General features: G+C 39.3%; 2 protein-coding genes across 2 annotated transcripts in view; both read left to right on the forward strand.

Annotated features, from left to right (window-relative positions):
* Positions 1 to 1,007: 1,007 nt before the first annotated feature.
* On the forward strand, positions 1,008 to 3,353 carry LOC130087707 (OTU domain-containing protein 1). The gene has a single exon (XM_056254167.1). It carries the CDS (start codon positions 1,535 to 1,537, stop codon positions 2,840 to 2,842), a length of 1,308 nt encoding a protein of 435 aa, XP_056110142.1. The 5' UTR covers positions 1,008 to 1,534; the 3' UTR covers positions 2,843 to 3,353.
* A 2,434-nt stretch (positions 3,354 to 5,787) lies between these two features.
* Positions 5,788 to 24,910, forward strand: part of si:ch211-285f17.1 (sickle tail protein homolog) — a 150,940-nt gene continuing 131,817 nt past the window's right edge. The window contains exon 1 of the mRNA XM_056254172.1: positions 5,788 to 5,944. Within this exon, the coding sequence (XP_056110147.1) occupies positions 5,872 to 5,944 (73 nt within the window). The 5' untranslated portion in view covers positions 5,788 to 5,871. The remainder of the gene's footprint in view (positions 5,945 to 24,910) is intronic.

Raw genomic sequence — 24,910 nt, forward strand, 5'->3', positions numbered from 1 at the left:
GCACAGGTTATTCTGGACTTGACGTAAACAATAGCCCATGTCCACAACAATCGGATGTTAGGCCTACAACAAAACATCATTGTCTTTGTTAAAGGAAACAAGTAGTTTAAAACTCGGTGAGGTAATGTCTTTATGCAGATTGGCTCTACTACAATGGACGTGATGATGATTCACGATTTCTCATAAACCTGACACAGCTCTGGATTGTGTAACAGTCATCGCAGTCAAAAGAAGGCGTGTTGCCATTATCCGATAAACAGAGACCAATAGTTCCCCCTGGTGTTACATTGCTGAACTGCAGACGTGTTACTCCAAAAAGCGTGAAGCATTTGATTGCCACCTATTGGTAAACATACTAATGACTTATCTTTTATATAAAACATCAAACCGATATATTTTGATATATAGCCTATTCGATATAAATGTACCCGTGTAATACCAATATTAAATGTATTTAAAATGACAATGCTCTGTCTTAACATCTGATATTATGCTGACCTGTAGGCCTACATATAGGCTATTAGGCAGTGTATAGTGATCTCTTTTAGGAGGAGGTGTCGGAGGACATGAGATATTCTCCCTTTCAGTAACACAAGCAATAAAGGGGCATGAGAACACTGGAACTATGCATGAAACTTATGGAAGCTATTTAAAACTTGTGTCGTTTTAACTTACCGTCAATTTAACCATGATCCGTTCAGTGACTTCACTTATCTATAGATAGATAGATAGATAGATAGATAGAACTAAAGGAGAGAGGACAGAACAGGTGCAGTAAAAGGGTTTTGAGTTTCTCTTTGGAGAATATGAGGTCATGAGTCAGAATCAGGAACTCTGTGTTGTGTGAACAAAATGTTCACAATTCTGAAACTGAGTGTCAAATGGGAGTTTAAAACCATATAAGGGAAAACGAAAGATGAAAGCTAAACGAGCAAATTATCGGCATTACTTTTATGGGGGAAAAAAAACTTATTGGATTGAAGCTTGGGTTGATGCCGTATCGACCTGACTACATTTCCTAGAAAAGTCTTTAATATACTTAAGGTGATTTATAGCCAACTCTTCTTGATTAAGTAGGACCAATGAAGTTTAGTGTGAGGCGGGACTTCCTCGCTGTTGAGACGCTGGTCCTCTGAGCTGTTTGGGAACGCGCGGCCTCTTGGCAAACTGCACGCATTCCAATCTGACGACGCCGCCCTGACGCGCGCGCTAGCGTAAACACGGACAGAAGCGAGAGCAACGCCGAGAGTCCCAGTGACACATCACATCTTTCGCATTCCCGCGGGGTGCAGGTCGTCTCCTCGGCCCGGGCGGTGTGTCAGAGACCCGGGGTCCTGTTACCAGTGCTCGCGCTAAAATTAGGGTTGCTTTGGGGCTGACGCAAGACAACTTTGTAGCAGCGGGGAACGAGGATCCATGGAAACGCTCCCTACACATTCGCTGCTATTGATGACAGAGATTATTTTTGGACCGTGTTGTCATCATTCGGTAACAACGAGGCCAAGGCGTATTGTATAAAGGGAGGACGTTGAAAATGCACTTGTACAGCAGCGCGTTAACACACTACCCCGGCTCCTCTCGGAAAGTTTCCGTAACTCTCACCAGTGTCGGCAATAACGCAACAACGACAAGTTCGGGTTCTTTGGAGGTGGTCAGAAACGCCGTTAACGGAAGCGCCACAATAGCTCACTCGGGCTATTTGTCTGGAGGGGAACAGACTGAAGCGAACATGCCTGCTTTTTCATGTTATGAGGCCACCTCGATGAGGCCGGTTTTCTACACTTCCACCGCGGAGATTATCATCACGCGACCGGATGGTGTGGAGAGATCTGTGCCTATTCACATCTCGAAGGAGCCGCGCACAAACCATAGACCTCTGGAAACGCACTACAAACGGGTTTCCTACGCAGTTAACGGAGATAATCATCATCACCACTCTGATTCCGTCTTGGACTTAGATCCCAGAAGAGGCGTTTTTGAGGATGGCAACGATGAGATAAGTGAGAAAAAATCAATTCTCTACGATAGGTTTTTTGATCAAGACAGTTACAGAGTTTGTGAGAGAAGACGCGAGCCATGTTTATTAAGTGATGCCACACCCTCCAGAACTTTCGAAACCGCACAAAGACCCTCATCTGATTCATCAGAAGCTCTTAAAGACCCCCAAAGGCAGGAAAGCATCGAAGATGACAATCCGGTCTTTGAGCTGCGCATCCTCCAGGAGCCCACAGTGACACCCAACAAAAGTGACGTTGACAACAAGGTTACCCGTTACTTGGCCGAAGTGGAGAAACAAAACAAATACCTCCACGACAGGCAGAAATACCGCTTTCACATCATCCCAGATGGGAACTGCCTGTACCGGGCCATTTCCAAGGCGGCTTATGGGGACCAGTCAAGGCACAAGGAGCTGAGAGAGCAAACCATGCACCACATCGCCGACCACCTGGAGGAGTTCAACCCCATCATCGAAGGAGACGTCGGGGAGTTTCTGATCAATGCGGCCCAGGACGGTGCATGGGCCGGCTATCCAGAGCTGTTGGCCATGAGTCAGATGCTAAATGTGAATATCTACTTGACCACTGGGGGTAGTGTGGAAAGCCCGACGGTATCAACCATGGTGCACTACCTGGGCGAAGATGACTTGTCTAAACCGGCCATATGGTTGAGCTGGCTTAGTAACGGTCATTATGATGTGCTGCTGGACAGTTGTCGGCCCAACCCGGAGTATGACGACTGGTGCCGTCACACACAGGTGCAGCGCAAGAGGGACGAGGAGTTGGCCAAGTCCATGGCGGCGTCCCTTTCCAAAATGTACATTGAGCAGAACGGTCTGCACTGAAACTCAATCAGAGAATGTACTGGGGATACTGTAACTCATTCTGATGTTTCCAAATGGATTGCACTTTGATTCCTCACGTGATTAAATATTGCCTTAATTTATTACATTTCTATCTTTGTGTGTCTTCATTTTTTTTCATAAATGTGTTGAAGTGCAGTGCACAAGATGATTTGTGGTGCGAAATGTAAAATAAGGACTTTTTGGGTCTGAGTGAATGTTTCTTAGCTTTGATTGCATGTTTGTCTACAGAATTTTAAGTCTTGTATATTTTTTCTGTTTATTGTTTTGTAATCTGTTATGCAGAACTTTTCATCCACCTGAATGGAATATGTCGCACTTATACAAACATTTCCAGCAGTTCTTGTCAATGTTTATGTGTGTGTATATTTATTCCCCTGTAGTCCATTACCTGCACTGCTGTGTTATACACTAAACTGATGATTCTCTTATGTTCAAGTGCCTGAAATCTATTTTACAAATATGTATTTTTGAATAAATTCTTTTGAAACAATTTCAAAACTTGTTTATTTATATCACCCCTTCAAAAAAAAAAATTCTCCAAATTCTGTCATAATTTACTCACCCTCATGTCATTCAAACATGACATTAATTCTTCTATGGAAGACAAAAAATGACCTTTCTGTCATTTTTCTAAATATCTTGTGTTGCACAGAAAAATGTCACGCATCAGGTTTGGAATAACATGATGGTGAATTAATGATAACAGATTTTTTTTGTTGTTGTTGTGAACTATTAACCTTAAACAACTTAAAAATGATTAAAACACCCAGTCGTATCCCAATACATGGGTTTTTAAACAGGGGTCCAAGGATCCCCCAGGGGGCCACAGTGATGTGTTAGGGGGTACAGGAAAATGTTTAGATAAAAACAGTGTAAAGAAATGTGAAAATAAATAAATGAGTTCAAAATAAAATGGATAAAAATAAATAATACAAATATTTAAGTAAATAAAAATAGATTAAAATACAACTTAGATCATTTTTTTTAACAAATATTAGATTATATATTTATAAATAAGTATATTAATAAACAAAAAATAATAAAATAAAATGAATTATAAAAGTTAAAATAATACACAGTGCAGTACTAAGTGAGTATAATTCTTTCCAATTTTTTTTTACACATTTATAATCTGGGGCCTTTAAATTGTGCCTTTAAACATAAAACATAAACATAAATCATTTATAGCTGCCTTTTAAATTTTACGATGGGGTCCCTTGCATCAGAATGATCACATATCTAAAAGATTGAAAACCACTGTCCAAATACATACTGAAAAAGATGCATTTTTAGCAACAAGGAAAAGGTTGAACACACAAGCTTATAACATCTGTAAAAGTCTAAAGGAAATGTTCTTGGTTCCCAGAACATGGCTTTACATAAATGTTGACCTTTAAAGACACAGCACCCAGATTGTGAAATAAAATGATACAAATGTGGAATGAGAATATATATGGGTGAGTCATATATATCTGTCAGTCTTGTGATCTTGTTAGGCTACTCTGAAGACTGACCTCAGGGTGGTTATCTCTATTTAAAGTGGCTCCTCTGGTTAGATGGGGGTCTTTGATGTTCTTTCCTTGAATAGACGGATCACTCTTTACTGCTGTAGCCCTGTATGGAACAGCACAATCTAGTATTACAAACAGATTGTAACTATTATGCACTATTATAAAATAACCAAATTCACATCATAATGATGTGGCTAGACATCATAATAGCCAGTAAATCCAAATAGTCCTGCAAAGTGCAATATTCCACCCACCCCCCTTTTATTTCTCTCTCTCTACATCGTTTCAGGAGGTTTATTAAGAAGAAGGAGATGACCTCTGTACTATGTGGAAGGCTATGGGCTATCTGGAAATAATACACCTCTTTTCTAACAATATACAATTAGACCCCCTTTTTAATTAATGATTTGATGATACGTAGGTAGCTTTATATATTGATCCAAAGGGGCAAACTATTATTTTTATATTTTATTTCAGTTTGCGTTTGTTTTATTTTTAGAGATTTTTTTTAAATGGTTTTAGTTTTAGTTCACTATTATAACCCTGGTTAGCCTACTACACAAGACTGTTGAGCCGATTTAAATATAACAAACAAACAAATAAATAAAAGGACTGCACTTATAAGGTGCGAGTACAACTTTTACCCTTTACATGAAAGAATCACATCCTCCCCGTCCTTTCAGATTGACAATTTGGCATTCGAAATGAGCTCTTTCTGTCAAGAGATGTTGTGGTAGTTCCCGTGTCAGCCACTAGATGACAGTATAAGTCCGAACGCCAAGCGCTGTATGATAAAATACAATGCCTCAGAAATCATGCAGCTTTTTATGCAGACCATAGTGCATCTTTTGGATCATGCGACAGGACACACGAATAAACCTCGAGGCCTTGACACATGACACTGTGTATGTGTGGGATGGAGCATGTTTTCATGATAGTTTGAAGTTGTCAATCAGCCCAACTAATCAAACCACTGACTCATTTGTATGTCAATTAGGGCTCTAATAAAGCTTAAAGAACTAAACAAATGGTCAGTTTGTGCATTCTGCATCCATACTGGACAAGGTCAAGCACTATGACATTTTGTCAATTAAACTTCCATGGCTATTTCTTATATAATATAAGATTATCATATTGAGTATGTTGATGAAGACACATCGTTTTAAATAGGCTAAGTAGGAAAATATGCATACAAATAAGATTTCACGGCAAAACATCTCTAACTAAACAATCTGCTTTAAATTGGAATGACGTAATTCTGCAGTCATGTGGACTTTAAGTTCCTTATTTATTTATTTATTTATTTACTTTTTGGGCTGAAAACCCCCTCGCGTTCTCTCTCACCCTCCCTCGGAGTCTCTCCTCTCTAATGAAGGAGTTTGTGTCCTTTGGTCACATCCATAGCGCATATACTGACTCAGACAGACGGAAGCGGGAAATAAGCGAAAGTTTTGCGGATATTTGGCCAGGGACGAGCAGTCTGGAGAGGTGCAGAAGATGTCCGGACACCGGGTTCAGTTCGTGGATCTTCCTTCTACCGGCGAGCGCAAAGGAAGCCCGAAAATTAGCAGTAAGATTTCGGAGTTTATGTTTCCTACGGCTATATGCCTCAAAACCGAGTGTGCAGCCTATCTAGTATTTTTGGGCATCGTAGACGCCGGGCTCACCCATAAATACTTATATGCCCAAAAAGGCAGTCTAGGTAGGCAGCACACTCTGGTTTTGACGCACAGCCTCGGAGTTTGAAGTTAGAGAAGAGTTGGTTAAGCTGTGTCACTTTTTATTTAAGGATAGCCTCGAGGCAAACTGTAGAATGCTGCTATGAAATTAAAAATATTAAGGACAATAAAATTCTTAATTATTTTAAAAACAGGTCAAGTGGTACATTTTGCCCTAAGCATGTCAAGGTGAAACCCTGGGGAATATAGGCTAAATGATGTAGCCTAGAATAAAATATAAACATATTTTGTATAGCCTATTCATTAAGGATAACCATTAATATTCAGAATATTTAAATGTAGTGACAATTTTAAAGATTTTGTATTTGAACTTCCTGTATTTGGAGGCAAAGTTCACTATTAGCGGCACTGGCCTGCACAGCTAAAAGTTTCAGGGGAAACGCCTTATTATTATATATATAAAAAAAAAAAAACATGATTTATCTACTTTTTAGTTATAGTTTGCTTAAGGGGGCAACACAACTTACCCACTGACACATCTTACCCCACTCTTCCCAACTGATTTTGATCTTTGCTGATGTAGCCTATATGCTTCCACTGAAAGCAGTGGCTTTCTGCTGAATGAAGCTTATCAGAAAACTTGAACAAAAACAGCTGTTTCATATCTCATCACGGTCTCATAACCTTTAAAACCCTGAGTGAACATTTTAGTTATTCTTGCTTGTGTTGCTACATTTTCTGCTGTTAATTTCTGCTCCAATGCAAGACATTTGACATTATAGCTGGATAAAACAACCTTGCCATGTATGCATTAAAATGCTATTCTTGGTTAAATGCCATGACTAAAGTATACTAGTCAAACAAGTGGGATTCCTTTCATAACTTGGAACCAATCCTAAAGGATCCTCAAATACTCAACTTAAACTTAAACCTAAGTTTACCCAATTTATTTGGTTAATTTCATAGAACTTAATTTCATCCATTTGGATAATATTTCGTTTTTAGCTGATTCCTGTTTGATCCTATTAAATTGGTTCTAAATTATGATAGAGATTCCATTAGCAATTTTTAAGGATGAGTACATTACTTTAGGAATCCTCTAGAGAAACATGCATTTTAGGTTACTGGATATTGATTTAGTCATTGCATTTATGATCTTGTGTGCAAAAATGTCAGGAAATTAGCGCATTGCATTAACTCAAACTATCCACTAGTGACCTGGAAAAACTCTTTCACTGTGCTCTGTCTGTTTGCTTCATGGCTATTTTAATCAGAACATGTGAAATGACTTTGAATGGCTTTGGTGATACCTTTACTCTACAATTGAGGGCCTTTTGGACTATCAGAAGTGACGACAGAAGAGTGATATAAGAAAAGAGCAATATAACAGCCAGAGAGCTGTAATATTAAAAAGTTCTTGCTCATTCTCTCGCTTTCACTTTCTCTCTGGGTGCAAACCAGAGAAAAAAATCCCCCCACCACCCAGCTGAGAAGTAGCAGACTATTCAAGACTGAAGGTCTGCAAACTCCACTTGGTGAAATCCAGAGTGTCGTAAGGTTTCACTGTTTGGATCCCTTCCGCTGATACACAATCTTAAGGACAGGAAGTGTTTCTCAGGGCTGCAGTGCCTGAAGTGAATGAAGTGGGTAATTGAAGGTTGTGAGCATTTTAGACGCTGAAGTGAACTTTAGATTTAAGTTGTGTCTTAAATTATACTAAACACTGTCCATCTCGTATGAAAATTAAAATGGTGTTATTGTCATAAATGGAATGCTAACGTTGCTAAAAAAAAAATTAGGAAAAGTTATGGTGTTGCCGCTAGCTTTAGCATGGTTGCTAACCGGCACTATTATGACCTTCATACCTTCATTCCAATGATTATTCCAACAAAAAACACATAATGTGTGGTGACGCTAAACTTCTAACTCAACCCATGTTTCAGTATTCGCCATGTCCACTACTTGACATTTTTTTGGACCTCATAACCCCTTTCTATATTTTTTACTTTATTTTGACCTTGCAATTTTTTAATCAAAATGTCATAACTCAATCTTGCGGTGAAACAGATTTCTCCAATCATTTAGTCCGCTTAAATCCTGCCCGTTTCTTACAATCGCCCTCAAGCTTGCATTCAGATCTGCTTCCATCCAGTCAACAACCAGTGGATAAAACCATGTTCCCTGCCCTAGATTTTTTTATTTTTCAATAATCCGTATCACTTGGATGTACGTCACAATACAGAAGAAAAAAATCTGTTGCTACTGAAAAAAATCTGTTGCACACTTCAGTTAAACAAGTGCATCATCCAAGTACTTGTGTACATTTGTCCTGTATGCAAAATGGGACAAACCTTTACTTTTATATAACCTTTTTTGTTCTCAAACAGCAAAAAGAACTATCTGAGCCTTCTAGAAGTACAGTGGTTCAGTGTGGTAAAGCCAAGGCTTATAACTTTGAGGTGCAGTTATGTATTAGAAAACTGTGATATGAAGTTTTACAGCATTACTTCAGGTTTCTACTTGTCATGGCTGGATATGCAGACTCAGAGAGCATTGCTTAATCTGGAAAATTTTGAAGATTTAGCTGTATGAAAATGGGCTGGGATGTCTAACAAAGAAACTGTCCTCGGTCTCACTCAGTTTTCTGAGAGTTGTTGCGTATCCTCGTCTGTTCAGCGATCAATGAGAGAGTGTGAAATAAAGAGTAAAGCTTGTATGTTAGAATTATTCAGTTATTCTAGTAATATAGCATTTTGCTAAGTCTTTTAAAGACCCCCTGTAGTCAAAAATTGTATCCCTTAAAACTCATCTTTAATAATCAAAATGAAATATTTAAACGTTTTTTTTTCCTGTGAAAATGACTTATTCATGCCTTTAAAATAGCTTGATTATAACTCTATACCCTTGCTTCTTTTAGTCCCCGCCTCCACTCAATCGCACCAGCTCGGACTACCTGATCCACTCACTCAACTCTAGTAAACGCTACACAATAACAAGTGTAAATATTGGTTTAATTTAGCCATATGTGTTTGAACCAGAAACTGATTCAGAAGTAGAGTTGTCAAAAGTTCCGACTTCAGTACCAAGTTGGTACTGAAATTTAAAAAAAATTGATGATACCTGCATTTCCCTCTAGCATTTTGATCGCAGTTGAACAGATTCTTAAACACCTCTGATTGGCCATTGTGTTCACGCGCTTAAAGGGTTAGTTCACCCAAAAATGAAAATTCTGTCAGTACTTACTCACCCTCATGTTGTTCCAACCCCGTAAGACTTTCGTTCATCTTCTGAACACAAATTAAGATATTTTTGATTAAATCTGAGAGCTGGATCACTCCTCCATAGGCTTCTTAAGGGATCGAAACTGGCCGGCCCAAAAGTTATGAAAGACATCGTTAAAATAGTCCGAGTGACTACAGTGGCTCAATCTTAAGTTTATCAAGCGACGAGAATACTTTTTGTGCCCAAAAAACAAACAAAAATAACGACTTTATTCAACTAATCATTTCCTTCTCTGTACGGCCGTGATATTTCACGTAGTGATATTGCGCAAAGCTTCTAGGTTGCACGTCACACGCAGGCTCACTATTGGCCGACGCTGGTCATGTGTGTGATGCGTGACGTACAACCTAGAAGCTTTGCGTAGTTTCACGTGAAATCTCACGGCCCACAGAGAAGGAAATGATTAGTTGAATAAAGTCGTTATTTTTGTTTGTTTTTTTGCGCACAAGAAGTATTCTCGTCGCTTGATAAACTTAAGATTGAGCCACTGTAGTCACTCAGACTATTTTAACGATGTCTTTCATAACTTTTGGGCCGGCCAGTTTCGATCCCTTAAGAAGCCTATGGAGGAGTGATCCAGCTCTCAGATTTAATAAAAAATATCTTAATTTGTGTTCTGAAGATGAACGAAAGTCTTACGGGGTTGGAACAACATGAGGGTGAGTAATTACTGACAGAATTTTCATTTTTGGGTGAACTAACCCTTTAACATATATGTATGTGATTGGCTACAATGATCAACGCTTCAAAAACATGTTGGAAATGCTGGTATCTTCACAATTAAAACATTTCAGTACCGACTTGTTACCGAAGTTGGTACTTTTGACAACACTATTCAGAATAGGAAGAGCTATTAAACAGGTAGGCCCGGTTCTACCGGGGTGCTAGAGGGTGTTAGGCACCCTCAAACGAAAGCAGGAGCATATTAAAAACACCACACAGACATATAAACAACATTAAAAACTTGATTTTCACCACAGGGGGTCTTTAAAATCCATGGAGTCTGGTTAAAGAAAATGCATTCTTCATAAAATAAGCTAGAAAAACACTATTAATAAGAAATCAAAGACAGTTGACGTCAATCAACTCATCAAAGAGAGTCCATCGTGCTTTTGACTTATCCAAATGGCTTCTAAATCTATTTTAAGGTGGTGGTTTGTGATTGGCTGATTGGTCGTGACAGATACGCCGAAGGGTTTGAGGATCCTGTTCATGTAAATCTCTAATTGGACGCAGATGTCACGCATGGCCATATGATGCTCTCCTCAGCGAGGCTTTGAAGTGACTCTGGACTCGAAATACTTGAGGACTGGGTTTAATTTTCTGGCTCATCAGTTAAACCCAATACAGAGAGAGAGAGAGAGTGAGGTCCTAGAGGAATGCATGTCTGCATGTGTATGTGTGTGAAAGGGAGAAATGCAAGCTCAGGTACAGACACACATCCCTGGATGACAGGGCAGAAAATGCTGAATCTCCATGGTTACAGGGCAGTTGACATACCACGTGAGAGTCGACACAGTGGAGAACTGCCAGACCTGACAAATCCCTCTGAGTGGCATTAGCTCAGCACATGCAAGAAGTGTGTATGTGCGTTCTCTACTATAGTCAATGCATGTCAAACACAAGTGCTGATTAGGACAGAAGGAGGGATTGAGAGAGAGACGAAAGGCAGAAAAAGGAACAGAAATAGCTACAGGGAGAAGACAACATTCAGAACTGTAGAATAGCACAGGCAGAAACACTTTAATGGGAAGGAAATGGGAACATTTGCTTTAGTTAAAGGGGTAGTTCATTATTACTGTCATGAAGTACTCACCCTCATGTTGTTCCAATTCCAAACCTGTAAGACGTTCTTTCATCTTCTCAACATAAATTAAGATATTTTTGAAGAAATCTGAGAGCTTTCTGTCCCTCCATAGTAAGCCTATGCAACTGACACTTTGGGTGCTTCAAAAAGTTCATAAAGAGATCGTAAAACTAATCCATATGAATTGAGCGCTTTAGTATACATTTTCTGAAGAGAATCGATTGTTTTAAATGATGAAGAGATTTATTTTAGGCTTTTTTCACATATAAACATTGATCAGCAAACAAACAGAAGCTATATATATATATATATATATATACTATGTATATAATTAATTAAAATAATACAGTCAATGGATGGACGGATGGATGTATAGATAAATAGATATATGACAGCAACATGAGCTATGAGCACAACATCTGAGCAATAAAATGTTCATCTAAGTTGGGTTTCTAGTTGGATTAGTGTAGGCATGACAGCAACTAAGAGAGTCCCAGACTTATACACAACTGTTGACCTGAATCTCCAGGGTCATGCTGTGGGATGCCACCCATATTTAGATGCTGATAAAGCTACAGTTACTGGACGGTATCGGGTTTCTCCAAACGGAAGTAGGGAGAGAACTCCAAACCTGCTGTCCCACTGTCTAATCGCCCCCTCCTTCCATCTCTTCCAATCCTCCTTCTCTCTATCACTGCCTCCATTCGAGGACAGCTAATATATCACATAGAGTTCACCATGAAACTTAAGAAGGCGTTCAAATCTCCAGCGATCACAGAGTAAAGGATGCCGACAGCAGAATTACCTCATTCTTTTTAACAAGTCTCCCCACTTTAGTTTTGCCCACACTGGGGATTTTGCACAAGTTGCTAAATTACAGATAGCAACCTAAAATTGATGACACTTGCTCGTCCCGTATACTTACATTTTCAACTGGTGGTTCATGAAAGTACTGCAGAAGGTCCATGAACTGATATGTAAAATATATTTAGTCATTTTTCAAATTATATTCTGTATATTTCAAAATGCATTTCTAAATATATACTTCAGTTATTTTAATATACTTATTATTTAATTAATTTTTAAAAAAAACCCTCATGTTTTCATCTTTGATTGAATCAGCTACAATAAAAAAAAAAAGTAACTGGATAAAAATCTGAAACTAGATGAAACATAACTGGGTCAATGACATTTGAGTGTCAAATTTGGACATGCAGTGGGATTAAACAGCTCACACTTTTACAGCAGATTTAGTTCTCAAACAACTGACAGTCGTGACCTAAATATGATTTTCATTTACAATAACAAATCCTAAAATACGGCATTAGTAACTTACTTTTCGTGCCACCAGTCATGTGCACTCAAGCTCAGAAGATCTCCCGTTCTTGGCTCATTTTTGTGAATGTATTCAGTGAATTGTTGACTGGAGACTCGCTCTGACCGGATCATTTGAATCAGTGAGTTGTTGACTCGAGAACAAATGCAGTCGGATCGGTCCAAATCACTAAGAAATCGTTCAGTACGACTTGGAAACCGATTTGACAGGTTAATTGAAAAGAATCAGCTCGTTCACGAATCGGACACCGCTATCGTGTCTCTTAGCAAGTGATGATTTATGTTCAAAATAATGAGGAAAGACATGTTTCTATACTTGAAAAATGTACTTAAGTACAGGGACGAAGTAAAGATACTTTGTTACTGTCCACCGTTGACATTTTGGTATAAGCGGATCTCTGGAGTTGCCTGACAATCTGGTGCAGTTTATCGGGTTGGAAACATCTGACAGCCCTGCATTAAGAAAAAGTGAAAAATTTTGTTACTTTATAGCACTTGACGTTCACCTTCTGAAAACAAATAAACTATGACTGATAAAGACATTGATTGGCAAAGAGAGTAGAACTGGGCCAAAAAATAAAATGTAAGTGTTATGTTTGTTTGTATAGCCTACAGTCTACAGTGTGTTAGAGGTGATAAACCAGTCTGAGAGTGGTGTCTGATTGGCTCTACAGTGTGGGATCATGCCATGTTAGAAACACTTTCACAGCATGGGCACCAACATTATCCACTTATTCATGGAGATAAGCCTCCAGTGAGTGCGTGTGGAGGACACTATGTTCTCTTTGAGAATCCAGACACTTGTTATGTTATGTGGAATATCACCACCTAGCAGGGGATAAACCACCCCATAGACCAAATATAACCTTTCACCTTTCACACATGACCTCCGACTGTCACAAGAAACCGGATCGCCAAAATAACAACTACAAAAATCCTTACTGTTATTCACATTTATCAGGTTTTCTTGCTGCTTGTTTTCCATGAATGTTTGTTCCTGAATGTTTGAATGTTGGGTTTTTTTCAAGCCTCTTGGGCTCTAAGTGACAATATTTTATATATATAAGTGTATTTTTGTTTTGATATGTTGCTGAGATTGTCCCTGTATATCATGCTGGTGTTAATGAGATGGAGCTGGGTAATCAGGAAGATATAGAAAAAGGGGGAGGGAAAGGGAGGGAACTGATATGGAACTGAGAATGGAAGAAAAGTTTAGTACATCTAAAGGTAGTTACCCAAAAATGAAAATTTGAGCGTCATTTACTCATCTCCGCATGACATTCTTTCTCCTGTGGAACACAGAACGAGATATTTAGAAGTATGTTCTTCACGCTGCTCTTTTTTTAATTTAAAAAATCTCTTTTTTTTGCCGAGCTTTCGTATTATTTGTATACTATTATTATTACATATTTAAATAATTCATATTAATATGTTAATTTTAGTTTTAGTAATTTTGTTATATGCATTTGTAATTTAGATTACTTTAAACTTTACTATTAAAAAACGTTACTGTTAACTATTAATTTAATAAAATACAAATATTAAATAAAAACTTGAACAAAAATGAGAAATGTCGCATTGGCAACTATCTGATATAAAATAAGGTGAAGCTGGAGTATTTAAATTACAAAAAGTGAAATAAATATAAATTAAAGCTTAGAAATATATTTTTTAATAGTTATAAAAGTTATAGATTCACGAATCAAGTCAAATGATGATGAGGAAAGCAGATTAAGTGGTTCAAAATAACAACAAGGTTTATTTAACAAGAGCAAACAATACAAGACAGAGTGTAATGCACAAACAATACCGGATAACCAACAGAAACCCAAGAGGAACTTAAATACACAAGATATTGAACTCAATTATGAACAGCTGTGATGATGGTAACTGATAAGTGGCGGGAAACTAGAACAAAGGAAACAGGAAACTGAAGAGAAACAAACTAAAAGTTCATGAAAATCAAACTAAACAGAGAATAACCACGACATATTTTAATAGTTAAAGTAGTTTTAGTTAACACTTAGGGTGTATTCACACCAAGAAAGTCCGATAGTTCACTTGCTTTGGTCCGGACCAAATAATTGTTTTTTTTTTTTTTTGGTACGGTTCGCTTTCACACTGCTCTTTTTGCAAGTGAACCAAAATTTGTAAACAAAACCACACGTGTGCTGAGGTCGTCCATTCATTGGACAAGGATTCTCAAGTAGGGAAATCAGGAAGTGCAAAAAAGGCTCAGCATGGAGATATTTCGTACTGCAATATTTGTTATTTTACTAATTTTGTGTTATTCTGTACAAACGCAATATGAAGAAACTGCGCAGAAGACAGATAAGGTATAAAGTTTTCATTCATAGAGAGGGGCTATGTTCACACATTCAAATAATGAGATTCTTATTGTATATATTGCTAACAAGTGCTGTCAATGTTAACGCTTGCGATTAAGTTTGTCCAGTTTAACGCAGCGTCATCCTTGTATTGTAACTATCGTTACATTATATGGACTGCAAAAGCTTTTTTTGCATCTATGCGCGATTGACTAAAGAGAACGCTCTGTATGTGAATATCCTGATGCACACACTCATTCATTCATTCATTCCATTCCAATGATGCACACACGGCGCGCAGAAAGACGCGCAACAGTATCGTGTGGCCAGACAGCGCGCCGGATTGGAATTCTCTTTCGCACTTGAACAACAATAACACAAACCATTATGCCAAAATCTCCGACTACGGAAGCCTGTTAACTCAAAGGCGCAGTGCTTTCTTTCAATTGGGTCGGTTCATGTTCACACCGTAAACGAACCGTACCAGAGTTCGTTTGGAACCGTACCGAGACCACCTCTTCAGCTGGGTCTCGGTTCGGTTGTTTGGTCCGCACCCGAGTTCGATTGCTGTATTCACACCTGCCCAAAAGGTCCGCACCAAGGGGGGAAACGAACTAGAGTTCGATTCAATCGAACCAAACAAGGCAGGTGTGAATACACCCTAACTGTTTTACACATGTGCAATTGAACATAGCAGAAGTGCATGAGCCATATGCAGAACACTTATGGTGCTTTTTTATCCTTTAGCCCCTGGTTTCTATGTTTTCATTGTATGAAAAATAGCAGCATGAACATTCTTCAAAATATAATTTGTTTTGTGTTCCACAGAAAAAAGAAAGTCTTTTATGTTTGGAACAACATGACACTGAGTAAACAATGACAGAAGTTTTATTTTTGGCAAACTGTTACTTCAGAACACAAATGAGCATATTTTACCTCCATAGACAGCTACTCAACTGAAGCTTTGACTCTTTAAAAAGTCCATAAAGAGATCGTAAAACTAATCCATATGTATCGAGCAGCACGTTTGAGCTTCAGCAAGAACCAATGAGGTTCATTCTCGTGTTACACAGCACGTTTGAGCTTCAGCAAGAACCAATGAGGTTCATTCTCGTGTTACACAGCACGTTTGAGCTTCAGCAAGAACCAATGAGGTTCATTCTCGTGTTACACAGCACGTTTGAGCTTCAGCAAGAACCAATAAGGTTCATTCTGTCATGATTCTGCCCTAGTGTCCTTGATTTTCTCTAGTCTTGAGGCAGGATCATGACAGAATCATGTTTTGTGTGCAAGCATATGGTCTTGTGCTTTGAGCCATGTGCTTGTGTTGTCTCGTTACGTTACCCCGCCCCCTTGTTATCCTCGTCTCGTCATTATTGTCTAGTCAGTTTCACCTGTCCTTGTCTAGTCAGCTTCACCTGTCTTTGTCATTAGTGTTCCCTTTTTAATCTCCTTGTGTTTGCTCTCCTGTGCCGGTTCATTGCCTTACGTGCCATGTCTATACCCAGTGAGTACCTTGTCGAGTGTTTTGTCTAAGAGTTGCGATCTTGTAAAAGCCTGTCTTGTTCCTGTTTAGTTTAATGTCAAAGTCTTAGTCTAGTGTGGTTAGTCGTTTACTTTATCTTGTACTGTTTTGCCCCCTCGTGGGTTTTGTTTTCTCTGTTTTCTGTTATAATAAACGTTGTGTGTTTGCATACCGTCTGCGCTTGGGTTCTTCTGCTATCGCCATAACAGAATGAACCGGCCAAAACAGAACCCAGCAGACTGTATGTCTTTTCCTGCTATTCGACAGTCGACTGACCAGGAATTGTGGTGGCAGTCGGCCATAGCCGACAGCAGGTTGGGCAAGCTTCCTTTCCCTCCCCAGGGAGAGAGGTCCCTGAGGAGATTAGCCCAGGCCGTGGAAGCTAGGAGGCTTTTCTTACCTGAGATCCTCACCAACCGTTACCTCATCGCGGGTCTCAATGTTCCCCCTCCTCTGGCTGAACGGGAGAGGCTGGTCCACCGCCCGTTCCGGGACATGGTGGACTGTTTGTGTCAAGAGGAGCTGCAGGGTCCCACCGTGTCATCACCCCTTGCCACACTACCCGTGATCCCGGAGGGTCACGTTCTTGCTGTTGCTACGCTTGGGGACCAAGCTCACTCGACTCCCGAGACATCTGTCGCATCGGTCAGCCTCCGCGGTAAGCGAGGAAGACATTTATCGTGGGAGTCAGTTTCGGAATCCTCCTCTCCAGAGTCTTCCTTGCCGGTGGTGGTTTCCCCAGTTCCAGCGAAGGACCCCGGTGATTCTTCATTACCGGCTACTAGTTTGGCTATGGTCTCTGCTCCGCGGCCAAGGAGAAAGAGGAGGAAGAAGAGGGCTCTCTGTCCTCCGTCCCTATCTCCCCCTGTGTCCGCTATGAGTTCTCAACCTGCCGCGGCTACAGTGAGAGCTGTTCCTGGACCTGCTGCAGGAAGCACGATGCCCGAGTCTGTGGCTGAGGAGGCTGATCCTGAGTCTGCTGCAGAGAGGACGGTTCCAGAGTCAGTGGCAGAGAGCGCTGTTTCTGACTCCACTACAGAGAGCGTAGTTCCAGATTCTACCACTGATAGCGCTGTTTCCGAGACTGATTCGAGGAGCTTGGTTTCCGAGTCCGCTTCGGAGAGTGCTGATCCCGAGTCTGTTTTCATGAGCGCCGAGTCCGATTCAGAGAGTTCGGTTCCCGCTCCACAGCCTCCTGCTACACCCCCTGTTATGTGTCCTGTTCCTTTTCCCGCTGTTTCCCCGGTCAAGAGTCTTGTCTCGCCACCCTCAGCTTCCCCTGTCGTGATTCCCGCTCCGTCGCCCACTGTACCTCCTGTCCCTGTTCAACCCCGGACTGGTTCCCCTATGGCTTCTCCTCGAGTGCCTCCACCCAAGTCCGCCGCCCGGAATCCTCGTCCCAAGCCCTCGTCCCGTGGACCTAAGACCCCCAGCACACCCAGCCACTCTGGACCACCCCCCATGAACTCTGTGTTTCCTCCGCCACCTCTTCCTTGTTTATTATTTTTAATGTTTCATCCTAACCCTGTTGTTGTGTTTTCGTGTTTGCCGTTACTGTTATTTGTCATGGTTTGTGTCGATGTCTCAGTCTGTCATGTCCCGTGTTTGATGTCCCCTTGAGGAGCGTCTGGTAGCCGCTCCTTAAGGTGGGGGTTCTGTCATGATTCTGCCCTAGTGTCCTTGATTTTCTCTAGTCTTGAGGCAGGATCATGACAGAATCATGTTTTGTGTGCAAGCATATGGTCTTGTGTTTTGAGCCATGTGCTTGTGTTGTCTCGTTACGTTACCCCGCCCCCTTGTTATCCTCGTCTCGTCATTATTGTCTAGTCAGTTTCACCTGTCCTTGTCTAATCAGCTTCACCTGTCTTTGTCATTAGTGTTCCCTTTTTAATCTCCTTGTGTTTGCTGTCCTGTGCCGGTTCATTGCCTTACGTGCCATGTCTATACCCAGTGAGTACCTTGTCGAGTGTTTTGTCTAAGAGTTGCGATCTTGTAAAAGCCTGTCTTGTTCCTGTTTAGTTTAATGTCAAAGTCTTAGTCTAGTGTGGTTAGCCGTTTACTTTATCTTGTACTGTTTTGCCCCCTCGTGGGTTTTGTTTTCTCTGTTTTCTGTTATAATAAACGTTGTGTGTTTGCATACCGTCTGCGCTTGGGTTCTTCTGCTATCACCATAACACATTCTTGTGTTACGCTGCACGTTTGAGCTTCAGCAAGAACCAATGAGGTTCATTCTCGTGTTACGCTGCACGTTTGAGCTTCAGCAAGAACCAATGAGGTTCATTCTCGTATTACACATCACGTTTGAGCTTCAGCAAGAACCAATGAGGTTCATTCTCGTGTTACACATCACGTTTGAGCTTCAGCAAGAACCAATGAGGTTCATTCTTGTGTTACGCAGCACGTTTGAGCTTCAGCAAGAACCAATGAGGTTCATTCTTGTGTTACGCAGCACGTTTGAGCTTCAGCAAGAACCAATGAGGTTAATTCTCGCATTACGCGGCACGTTTCAGCTCCCGATAGAGTTCTGTTCTCAACACAACCAAATACAGAAACGCGCTGTAAATAGCACAGACCACAATGGAAACGTTTCCAGGTGACCCCAATAAGTGACGAACACGGCTGGGATGTGCTTATTGCTCTTGAGCATCCCTATGCCCTACTCCCTTCGAAGGGCAGACGGCAGGGCCCTTGAAGTGGGGACTTTGGACTGAGCAGGGCACCCGTGTGCCATTATAGCCGTTTGGAACGCACTTGCTGAAGGGAGCAAAGAAAGGGATGTTCCCATGACAACACAGCACCTTGTCGATCAGCTGAATAGCTGTTATTACCAGAAATATCTTATTATTGCTTTTAACATAACTGTTGCAAATAAATATAAATTTTATACAAAAAAAGTTTTTAAAATATGCGTTATATAGGCTATCTGTGTGTAAGTGTCTCAACTTTAAAACTTTCCATCTCATCTTTGGATTAGGCATTACCTAACATTTCTTATGAAACTTATTTAAACATAACATGACAACATTTGTACATTGTAACTGATGTATTAACATCTTTCCCTCATGTTCTTTTTCTCTATCTTTTTTATTTATGTATTTATTTGTTTTCAGCTCATTGTTCTTTTCTCATTAGTATTCTGATGACATTGAACATATTGTTAACATTTTGTATATTGTATACAAAGTTGTATGTTATAAACATGTCATATCTGTATGTTTTGCAAAATGTTGAGCTCTCTCGGCCACCGTAATAAAAGCCTAAATTAAATCTGTTCATCGTATAAAGCGATCGAGTCTCTTCGGGAAATTTGGACTAGACCACTCATTTCATATGGATTAGTTTTACGATCTCTTTGTGAACTTTTTAAAGCGTCAAAGTGTCAGTTGCATAGACTGTCAATGGAGGGACAGAAAGCTCTCAGATTTTATCAAAAAGATCTTTATTTGTGTTCCGAAGATGAACGAAAGTCCTACGGGTTTGGAACGACAGAAGGTTGAGTAGGCCTAATTAATGACAGAATTCAAATTTTTGGGTGAACTATCCCTTTAAGAACGTATAAGAGAGAGAAAAAAAGAACCCAGAAAAACTTTGGAGGAGATACTTGTTGGTTTATATGTGAAGAACAGAAGGGTTTCCTCTGTGTGAAATAATTGTATTCCCCAGACAACATTCGCAGCTGTTTTTGTGCAGATTTACTGCTCTGCTTGCAAGAGCTCTTAAGTTCCCCCATCTAAAATAACACCAGCACAGCAGCCTCTACGGCTCTACCTTGATGCAAATCACGAGCATTGTCTCAGGCAGTTCATTTCTGTTTCTTTCTTCTCATTCCTCTGGTCAGGAAGGTATGAATCACACTTTAAGCGAAACGGTGAATGATAGGTTTCTATTTCTCCCTCTTTTTTTGCTGACATGCCTAGACCCTTCTCACGGTGAGAAGTTTAGTTTTACTTCCCCGACCACAGAAATTTCCCTTGAATTCTACAGCATTAACGACAGACTAAACATTCTTATAAAACCGAGGCTTGAGGGGGGTGTGAATAAGCACATGCTCACACGCTCACACACACATTGAGACCCATGGGCTGGATAAATGCACAAATCAATGTAGCTGCAAACAGATTACACTGCAAACTAAACACTGCTATAATTCGAGAGTGGTTGCCCAGGGTGTTGCTATGCTGTTGCTAAGGTGTTAAGAGTGTTTTTAGCTCATTGTTATATGGTTGCTAAGGTGCTCTAGGTGGTTGCTAGGTGTTACATCAGTAAAACCAAGCCCTAATTATATTCTGGTTTCTAGTTATGACAAGGAAACCTATGGAACCTAGTTCTCACCACGGAATAAAAAAATTTAAAGATAATTGCGGCTTTCTGGCTTTTTCTCTCGCAATTGCCAGTTTATTCAGAATAGTCAGAATTGCAAGTTACACAGTCCAATGTGTTTTTCTCAGAATTTCGAGTTTATATCTCACAATTCTGACTTTATAACATGCAATTGCGACTTATCTCACAATTCTAACTTTAAAGTCAAATTGTTAAATGTAAAGTCACAATTACAAAAAAACAAAGTAACACTTACGAAATAGTTACATTGTGAGATATGTTTACAGCTGTTGCAATTATGAGAAGAAAAAAGTCACAGTTACAAAAAATAAATGTAAAACTTCAAGTTAATTCAAATTGTAAGATATAAAGTTACACTGGAAGATATAAAGTAACTCCACATGCTATAGGTCACACCTTAAAAACAAAGGGATGCGGTGTGGTGTGGATTAGTTAATCTTTAATAATCTAATTTAATAAGGGCTTGATCCCATACAGACCCATAGCACCCACAAACTGTGTGTCTTACAAGAATGTGGCATTAAGGTTCCCATGTACCAGTATGCCATGTATTATTCAGAGGGTAGTACCTGTAATAAGACCTGAGAGACTTGGTGTAGCAGATGGCACCTATCTCTCTCAACACAAGCCACTTGTGAGATGAAAGCAGGCACACACACAATCATACATATCAAGCCTGCATGAATATGTCACTCTGTACCCGTCTGTATTTCACTTCTCTGTAAGATGTCAGGTCGCTGCAGCCATCCTGACTGTTCTGACAGCTGAGGAGATGAGATGACAGGCCAAAATAATGGTATGGGAAGAGAAATATCTGTGTTTTTCAGGGCTTCTCTGTGAATCTTTGACTTAAATTCTATTATTTACAATTTATACATTACTTATGTAAACTAAATCACATCAACCCTAGTTCAAACAGCAGGCCACAATGTTAAAGCAATGTGTTTGATGCAAGGACTATGTATATATATATAGCTATATATAGATATATATAACTTGAATGCAATTTAAGTGACATTTTAGTTCAATTTAATATGAAAAGATATAATGCATTATAAAATACGTTATGAATACCTTTATAATGCATTACACATAAAGGCTTTAAGTAAAGTGTTACCATTATTATTTACCCACGTATAAATAATATTATAATTTACCCAAGTATATTATGTCACCATCATATCTGCACAACTCAAGTATTATCTGTGTCTGATGACTTTTGGATGTGCACATACACAGTGTGTAGAAAGCAGTGAACACTAGGAGGGACACTCATCAGTACCTTTTTTAGAGAACACTTTGGGCTGTTGAGACTCATAGAAAGCTCTTGTAGTTTCTCTCTTGCAGACATGTTGATGCACAGACACTCAGCTGTTAAATAAATATGGAGAAAGGCTGCCAGCAGGGTGGGTCGGGTTTTTACACATTCCTCTGGGGAACCAAATCTAGCCGCCGAGGTCTAACCACTAAATTTATTAGTTTCATTCAGCACAATTCTCTACCCCAAATCCACTTTACAAGGGACTTACACTCAGTCTGTCTGATTTTTATTCAGAAAATGCCATGAGAAAAAGTCTTCGCAAAGATCTCTAAACGTTGTTCTGGTGCCTGCCCAGTTTTTCCATTGACACTGGTGGAGAGTTTCATACCACATGGCAGCTTGTGTTTGACCAGTGCAAGCACGTCTCTCTCACTCAGAGAGGAAATGAATTAGTGTAAAGAAATGGTCAGTCAGCTTTTTGGAAAGACTAATTTGTCAATTTGTAATGTATCAACAACAGACAAGCATCTTTTTCTGCTTGGGTTTGTAGTTTATTATTGAAACAATTCCTTTTCACTTTCCGAGTGACCTTAATATGATTGATTTCGACTACATAATTTCAACTCAGCTAAAAGACTCACAATCACAAAGTATTTAGGGGTTATATTGTTTATATTATTATATTCTATTTATTATGTTCTTTTTTTCTGTCCTACAAATCGCCAAACTACCGCACATACACCCACCCAGGTGGTATAATAAAATAATAAATTTTTTCGCATATGGGGCTACAACAATCAGACTTTAAAAAACTCTGAATCCTTCAGTGCTCCCGAATTAAATGGTATTATAGATTTTTATTCTACATTATTTAAACAGACCTGCATGGCAATTTTTTTTAAATACTTTGTAAAAAAGTACTGTATACAAAAGTGCTTGCTTAGTTAGTTAGTTAGTTAGTTAGTTAGTGTTGTGAGTGATGTATGTAAACATGAGGGGAAAAGACTCGGCACATGGATGTTACATGTAATAAACTAAACTAACTATATGTCATTCCAAACCTGTATGACTTTGTTTGTTTTCAATTTTTTCTTATTGATAAACATATCATTCTTTTGAATCAGATATTTTCAGTGATTCTTTTGATCCAATTCACAAAATAAGTCTTAATAATTCTTTCACGTATCGTACTAATCCGGTTCTCAAGTTCTGATTCGGTTGCAGGTGTTAATTGCTCTCTGGATAGGAAGATTATCAATAAACTTAAATCAATAAAACAATTCAATGGCTTAATTTCAATCTGTTCCTCACACAAAGCTGATTTCTGAAAACTTCCAAGAATCACAACGGTTACTTTTATGATACTTTATTGCTGCTTTTGTGTCCTTTTGAAGCTTGACAGCCCCAGTCGTCATTTACTTTCATTATATTGAAAAGAGCGCCAGAATATTCTTCATAAATTCAAGTCATATGGGCTTGGAAAGACACGAGGGTGAGCAAATGATAGACTTTAATTTTTGGAGTGAACTATTCCTTTTAATGCGTAGCAACTCAGATAATAAATCACATTTCAGCATGATACCAGCACACAGAAAGGTGAGCTGAACTTTGCTTTAAGATATGCAAATCCTAGAGGTTTAGAACCTTTATTTATTTGTGTGTGTGTGTGTGTGTGTGTGTGAATCCACGTTATCATATATGTTTGTGCCATCATTATCAGCTTTTCTAATCCCATTTTGCCCAGACACTGAATCACAGGTTGCCAGCATTGTAGACGAGGAAGCACTAGACTGCATCTATAAGACATTAATGAGAGAATTGCTTTGATGCCTTATTTGCAACACAATAAAGTGCATGCATGTACACTCACACAAACAGACCAAAACAAATTCAGCAAGTCAGTGAGGAGGTTTATTAAAAACATTTCTCAGAACCCCCAAGACTCTTTTCTCAAGACTCTTGAGGGCACAGGGTTCAGTGTTTTTTCATGAGGCTTTCTTTTGGTTCTAATACTTGTCTGCAATTACACCCATGTGAATCTAAGGACAGTCGGGCCTGCGGGGTGTTTGGAGAGCAGAAGAGGGTGTCAGGCCCAGTGATGTGAGAGTAAGACTGATGCCAGTGTGAACGCTCCATTACAAACCATGCAGTGCAGTTGTGTATCTCAAAATGCTGCTCTCTAATACAAACATATTTAACACACAGACACACAGTGACCTCTGGCAAGGTGATATAGAGATGTAGCGTAAATAAAATAGAAATGAGGTTGAATTTGAGTTGCAGAATTGATCTATAAAATTGTTCTTTCACACTAAGTAATGTGTCAGAGATGTGGCCTGGTGGTTACTGCACGTATGGACCTGTTGCACGGTGATGCAATCTGAGTTCACATCCTGCATTTGTCATTTCCAGATCTCATTCCCTCATTCTTTTAAATTAAAAAGAAAGAGTCTAGTTTGACCTCTAGTACAATGCATCTGATTCTGTACAGATTTACAGATTCAATTTGATTCTGATTCACAAGCTCTGATTTTGGTTCTATTTGAAATGGGGAACTGTTGCCTCGTCTTTTTGAAATGTTTGTTTAAAGATCCAGCTGGTAAGAACAATATGCTTTGCTTTTGATTCATTAAAAATAATAGGATTAAGTAATGGGATCTATCTACCTACCTCAAATGAGACCCTTTCCAACATAAGATGACTGACATTAATTGGTTTTACTATGAATAGAGTGAATTTGATAAAGCTAAATGGAATATAATATTGACAAAAATATTCTCATTACTTAGACTAATTGCGGAAGAAAACAATTAACACGGTTTCTAATATAACATGATTGTATATGCAGAAATTCTTGCCACAGTTTGGAATGCTGTGTGCATTTAATCTTTCTAGAGACATGAAGGAAAGCTACGTAATTTTAAACAGTTGGCAGAAAGCTGGGCTCAGGAGAAACAGATGGTGTTTAGTGTTAAGTTC

The sequence above is a fragment of the Rhinichthys klamathensis genome, unplaced genomic scaffold, assembly GCF_029890125.1.
Source record: "Rhinichthys klamathensis goyatoka isolate OS25496 unplaced genomic scaffold, OSU_Roscu_1.1 h1tg000110l_1, whole genome shotgun sequence".
Classification (NCBI taxonomy): domain Eukaryota; kingdom Metazoa; phylum Chordata; class Actinopteri; order Cypriniformes; family Leuciscidae; genus Rhinichthys; species Rhinichthys klamathensis.

Excerpts from the sequence above, each read along its gene's own strand:
- LOC130087707 (XM_056254167.1), top strand. The coding sequence starts at position 1,535 with ATGCACTTGTACAGCAGCGCGTTAACACACTACCCCGGCTCCTCTCGG.